The 6,000-nt window shown below is 49.6% G+C and overlaps 1 protein-coding gene across 1 annotated transcript in view; it reads right to left on the reverse strand.

Annotated features, from left to right (window-relative positions):
- The window catches only part of LOC149443808 (protein mono-ADP-ribosyltransferase PARP15-like), a 120,287-nt gene extending 114,969 nt beyond the window's left edge, over nucleotides 1–5,318 (reverse strand). The window contains exons 1-2 of the mRNA XM_089655264.1: nucleotides 5,068–5,318; nucleotides 3,722–3,861 (exon numbers count right to left, since the gene is read on the reverse strand). Coding sequence (XP_089511390.1) covers nucleotides 3,722–3,757 — 36 coding nt within the window. The 5' untranslated portion in view covers nucleotides 3,758–3,861; nucleotides 5,068–5,318. The remainder of the gene's footprint in view (nucleotides 1–3,721; nucleotides 3,862–5,067) is intronic.
- Nucleotides 5,319–6,000: the final 682 nt, after the last annotated feature.

A 6,000-nucleotide genomic window follows, 5' to 3' on the forward strand; every position in this document is an offset into this window, starting at 1 on the left:
AAGCATTCGATATGCAGCCGGAGGATGAAGAGGCGCACTATGAATATATATTATAGTATTAACATTGTGGTTCAATTTGGACTCCCTTAATATGGAGGTGGCACCAAGAACGTTTAAATCATAGCAAAAATGGCGTTGGTAGGATATATATAACCTTCGGTGCAGGATGACATGTAAAACTACATCCCCCAGAGGAAGCTACGAGTCCCTGTAGCGTAACGCGTAGGGGAGGGGCGGTGACGTCATCACGCATCCACAGAGGAAACGGCGAGTATAGCGAGTGAACACACACACACCTGCAGTGCTGTTTGCAGGAGGAATTGGAGTTATTTATACAAAGCGTTACTTTTGCTGATACCATGTGAGTGGGAGATCAGAAGCTCATTAAACATTTTTACTCAGGATAAGACACTATGTTTCTTTTTCTCTTCTCTATGTATGTATCGTTTATGGAGGAATAAGCCTAAGCAGATAGAGGAGAAAGTCTTAATTGAGAAAAGTTGAAGAAAGGAGGAAGGAGAGAGAGGTTCATGTCATGAACATTGACTTACTACGCAAATCAGATTGATCCATATTACCATCTCTATTCGGATGAACTGAACTATCATTAACCTATATAAAATTTTCTTCCAGTATATTTTACTTTATTTATTTTTTACATTTTTCATTTTTTTATATTTTTATTGTATTTTTTCACTTTTTAGGCACGCAGTTTTTTATACACTGATTCATAATTATTAATGAAATTTTTTTGATTCACTTCAATCATGGATTTAAGTACTATGCAATTATGGATTTAAGCATTATGGATATAGATTATTATTGAATAATTGGTTATATATAATATTTATTTATTTAATTATTTAGAGCACTTAGAGTTATTAAGTTTGGAGCGCGGTACAATATAGATATATGAGTTTATTTATTTATTCATCATTTGGAAGCATCTATTTACTCCAATCACTATCACTGTTTATATTGCAGATTCATTCACATGTATCAGTGTCACCTGATGGTATTTATTTGCATGATTTCACTTTAGTGAGCACAGTTATAGCTTCTTTGTTCACTGATTTGATACACTACTTAGTATTTGTATTGTTTTTGGATTTATGCACCGGTGTGAGTAGCGCTACATTCCTCCCTGTATTAGTTTGTTTAACTGGGGAGCATCGCCCCCCGACACCGGGGAGCATCACTCCCCGACACCGGGGAGCATCGCCCCCTGACACCGGGGAGCATCACCCCCCGACACCGGGGAGCATCACCCCCCGACACTTGGGAGCATCACTCCCTGACACTGGGGAGCATCACCCCCCGACACTGGGGAGCATCACTCCCCGACACTGGGGAGCATCACCCCCCGACACCGGGGAGCATCACCCCCCGACACCGGGGAGCATCACCCCCCGACACTTGGGAGCATCACTCCCTGACACTGGGGAGCATCACCCCCCGACACTGGGGAGCATCACTCCCCGACACTGGGGAGCATCACCCCCCGACACTGGGGAGCATCACTCCCTGACACTGGGGAGCATAGTCCCCTGACACTGGGGAGCATCGCCCCCCAACACTGGGGAGCATAGTCCCCTGACACTGGGGAGCATCACTCCCTGACACTGGGGAGCATAGTTCCCCGACACTGGGGAGCATCACTCCCTGACACTGGGGAGCATAGTCCCCTGACACTGGGGAGCATCACCCCCCAACACTGGGGCATATCACCCCCCGACACTGGGGAGCATCACCCCCCGACACTGGGGAGCATCATCCCCGACACTGGGGAGCATCGTCCCCCCGACACTGGGGAGCATCGTCCCCCCGACACTGGGGATCGTCCCCCTGACACTGGGCATCGTCCCCCCAACACTGGGGAGCATCACTCCCTGACACTGGGGAGCATCGCCCCCCGACACTGGGGAGCATCGTCCCCCCGACACTGGGGAGCATCACTCCCTGACACTGGGGAGCATAGTCCCCTGACACTGGGGAGCATCGCCCCCCGACACTGGGGAGCATCACCCCTGACACTGGGGAGCATCGCCCCCTGACACTGTGGAGCATCACCCCCTGACACTGGGGAGCATCGCCCCCCGAAACTGGGGAGCATCACCCCCCGACACTGGGGAGCATCGCCCCCCCGACACTGGGGAGCATCACCCCCTGACACTGGGGAGCATCACCCCCTGACACTGGGGAGCATCACCCCCTGACACTGGGGAGCATCGCCCCTGACACTGGGCTGAGCAGATAACAGACACAAAATGAATGGATTCATCTCTTTGGAACGTAACGCCCTCCAACTTAGATAGGCTGTTTGTTGTTGTTTTTTCTGTTTTTTTTAGAGCTTGAGTAGCAGCCTGGGGATGAGTCAGCCTGTGAGTGAGGCAGGAGTTCACCTCAGGACAGGTGGGCTGTGGTATGGCTGGGTATGGTGACCAAGGCAACCCTTAGGTATGACAGAGCCTGGGGAGCAGAGAAGCAGGGCCGTGGATAAGGGGGTACCAGCAGTTCTCCTGTACGGGGCCAAGGCCAGCAGGGGGTCCAAGGCAGGTAGGTTAATCAGATGTGGGCAGGGAGGGTGATCGGCACAGTGGGGAGGGTTCAATTCCAGGAACCAATCCTCTGTATGGATCTCTCTGCAGCAGCAGAAAGCCGGCTTCTTCTCCTCTCCATCCTGCTGGTTTTCAGCTGCTGCAGAGAGAGACCTACAGGGGATCGGTTCCAGTAATTGGAACCTGCCACACCCATTACCCTCCCTGTGCACCATATGTTTCCCCCCTCCTGCCCAGGACCCCGTTTCCCCCCCCCCCCCCAAAGTGCTGCTGGCTTCCCTCCTCTCCTTCCCACTGGCAGCTGCAAGCACTTAATAGGATGTCTCAGGATGGAGAGTCCAAGGGTCCCATAAATATGTCACATTTACCAGCCCCTTCCTTTCCTGAATTAATACAATGAGTGATCATGATTGGTACCGATCACCCACTGTGTTCATTCATAACTAAAGCATAGTAAGCTGTGTTTTTTCTTTTTTGGGGGGGGCTGTCATGTTGGTTGTAGGTGGCCCTGAGGTTTCTAACAGCAGCCTGGGAGGGGGCCCCAGGGAAAGGGCCTACCTACAGGCAGGTGCAGTAAAGGAGGATCTCTACTGCACCATTGTCTTTTAGGAGGGCCATCCTGAGCAGCAGGGAAGAAGTCAGCTCAGCAAAAGGCCTGAAGGTAGCTACCAACCCACCAAGCTGACAGGGTGGACAGTGTGGGTACTCCTAGACCCCCTGGGCCGAATAATGGGAGAGGGCAGTCAGGTGGAAAACCCAACTAGATTCTCTTCTGGGACTGCTGTGCTAAATTGGCGGCTTCTGGGCCCCCTTACCCTGGGAATACCCTCAGGACAGCTGGGTGAAGAGGAGGATTTATCTGAGGATGGAGGAGGTACACCTCTGGGAGAGCTGGAGGGCTCTTAAAGAAGAGACTATTGTGGTCTGCAATTGTGAACATAGTTGGTCCTCCAGTTCACAGTTCCCTTGGGCATCCCATACACTCCTCAACCCCATCCAAGTTATCAACCCCAAAACCAAGCTCAAGCACTGTTTGCTGACTCCAGTGTGCAAAGTGTGGAGGAAAATGTGTGTTGCCTGGCTGTGCAGGACTATAGGGGGACCAAAAACGTCAGCGGCTCCTAAGGGGGAAGCGCTACAATAACAATAAAAGTGGAACTTACATGGGAAGCGTCCAGTGAGGAGGAAGAACCGCCCATTTTCTGAGCGTTTTCTGCGTCCGGTAATGAGACGCGCAGCGATAATGTGCTCCCGCCTTGTAATAGAAGATGATGAGGATTTTTCTGCACAACCCTTTGCTGATCTGTGAAAAAAAAGAAATATAAATATTCAAATATTTCTACAGGAAACGTAACGGAAAAGTACAACAGAATTTATTTATTTGGTATTTTAATATAAATTGATATATTAGATGTTTTATTATCCAAATATGTATATACATTCTCTATTATTACATGACAGGGGATCCCCTCCAGTCCTCAGTACTTACCTGCCTCCTCCTTGTAGTGTATGAGGATTCCCTCCAGTCCTCAGTACTTACCTGCCCCCTCCTTGTAGTGTATGAGGATCCCCCTCCAGTCCTCAGTACTTACCTGCCTCCTCCTTGTAGTGTATGAGGATCCCCTCCAGTCCTCAGTACTTACCTGCCTCCTCCTTGTAGTGTATGAGGACCCCCTCCAGTCCTCGGTACTTACCTGCCCCCTCCTTGTAGTGTATGAGGACCCCCTCCAGTCCTCGGTACTTACCTGCCTCCTCTTTGTAGTGTATGAGGATCCCCTCCAGTCCTCAGTACTTACCTGCCCCCTCCTTGTAGTGTATGAGGATCCCCTCCAGTCCTCGGTACTTACCTGCCTCCTCCTTGTAGTGTATGAGGATCCTCTCCAGTCCTCGGTACTTACCTGCCCCCTCCTTGTAGTGTATGAGGATCCCCTCCAGTCCTCAGTACTTACCTGCCCCCTCCTTGTAGTGTATGAGGATCCCCTCCAGTCCTCGGTACTTACCTGCCTCCTCCTTGTAGTGTATGAGGATCCTCTCCAGTCCTCGGTACTTACCTGCCCCCTCCTTGTAGTGTATGAGGATCCCCTCCAGTCCTCAGTACTTACCTGCCTCCTCCTTGCAGTGTATGAGGATCCCCTCCAGTCCTCAGTACTTACCTGCCCCCTCCTTGTAGTGTATGAGGATCCCCTCCAGTCCTCAGTACTTACCTGCCTCCTCCTTGTAGTGTATGAGGATCCCCTCCAGTCCTCGGTACTTACCTGCCTCCTCCTTGTAGTGTATGAGGATCCTCTCCAGTCCTCGGTACTTACCTGCCTCCTCCTTGTAGTGTATGAGGATCCCCTCCAGTCCTCAGTACTTACCTGCCCCCTCCTTGTAGTGTATGAGGATCCCCCTCCAGTCCTCAGTACTTACCTGCCTCCTCCTTGTAGTGTATGAGGATCCCCTCCAGTCCTCAGTACTTACCTGCCCCCTCCTTGTAGTATATATAAGTAACCCTTACCTCAGTACCTACCTTTCTGCTCCTTGAAGTATATGGTGACGTATCTCTGGCTGCAGCAGGTATCAGGAATCTAACATTCTCCTCCGTTAGACTCGTTGGGATTTTGGAAATACAGCAGAAGGGTTTTCTTTCGGTTTTTCAGCTCCTAGATCCCCTGATCCCACTGAAGTAGTACGGGGAAGCCGGTGGGTTTGTCCTCCATTCTGTGTTCCTCTGAGAGGGTGACGGTCTATGGCAGTGACATGGAGATGTCTGTGTTGGGTGTGGAGCGGAAAATTGCTTTCTGCTGCCTTTCACTTTCTGTTTTTCAGTTTTTAATTTGTCTTTCAAGAATGTCTCCACCGGTCTGACAACAACAAACATGGGGCAGGGCTGAGCACAAGAGCTGATGCTCTATTTCTCCCAATAAGTTTAATATTGGATTTCTCAGGACACTTAATGGGGAAACCCAAAACTCATGGCTTTCAGTAACATTTTGACAGCTGAAGCCAGATTGAAAAGTAGATGTTTATTATACAAGCATGTAGACCTCCATGCAGGGAGAGCAGAACAATACATGGTGTTGGATTCAAAGGAACGCTCTGCCTAACTAGGGCCTCTAATACAATTTATATATGCTTTCCAGTGGGTGGTACCTGACTGTCTGATCTTTCTTTGGAGAGCCATCTGTGTTTTTGGAGAAAACTCCTGGAGATGCGCTTATTTGTCCACATGTAAATGTCCATCAAGTTTGACTGGTCCTCAAAGGTTGTGAAAACAATCTTGAGGTCAATAGGTTGTGAGAATGCTGTGGAACTGGCAGCAGAAGCTGATGTTAAGCCAGTGTTTCTCAACTCCAGTCCTCATGGACCCCCAACAGGTCATGTTTTCAGGATTTCCATTATTTTGCACAGGTGATTTGATCAGTTTCACTGCCTTAGTAATTACCACAGCTGTTTCATCTGA

Source organism: Staurois parvus, unplaced genomic scaffold (assembly GCF_062004578.1).
Source record: "Staurois parvus isolate SC_StPar_1 unplaced genomic scaffold, SC_StPar_1.0 ptg000831l, whole genome shotgun sequence".
Taxonomy (NCBI): Eukaryota; Metazoa; Chordata; class Amphibia; order Anura; family Ranidae; genus Staurois; species Staurois parvus.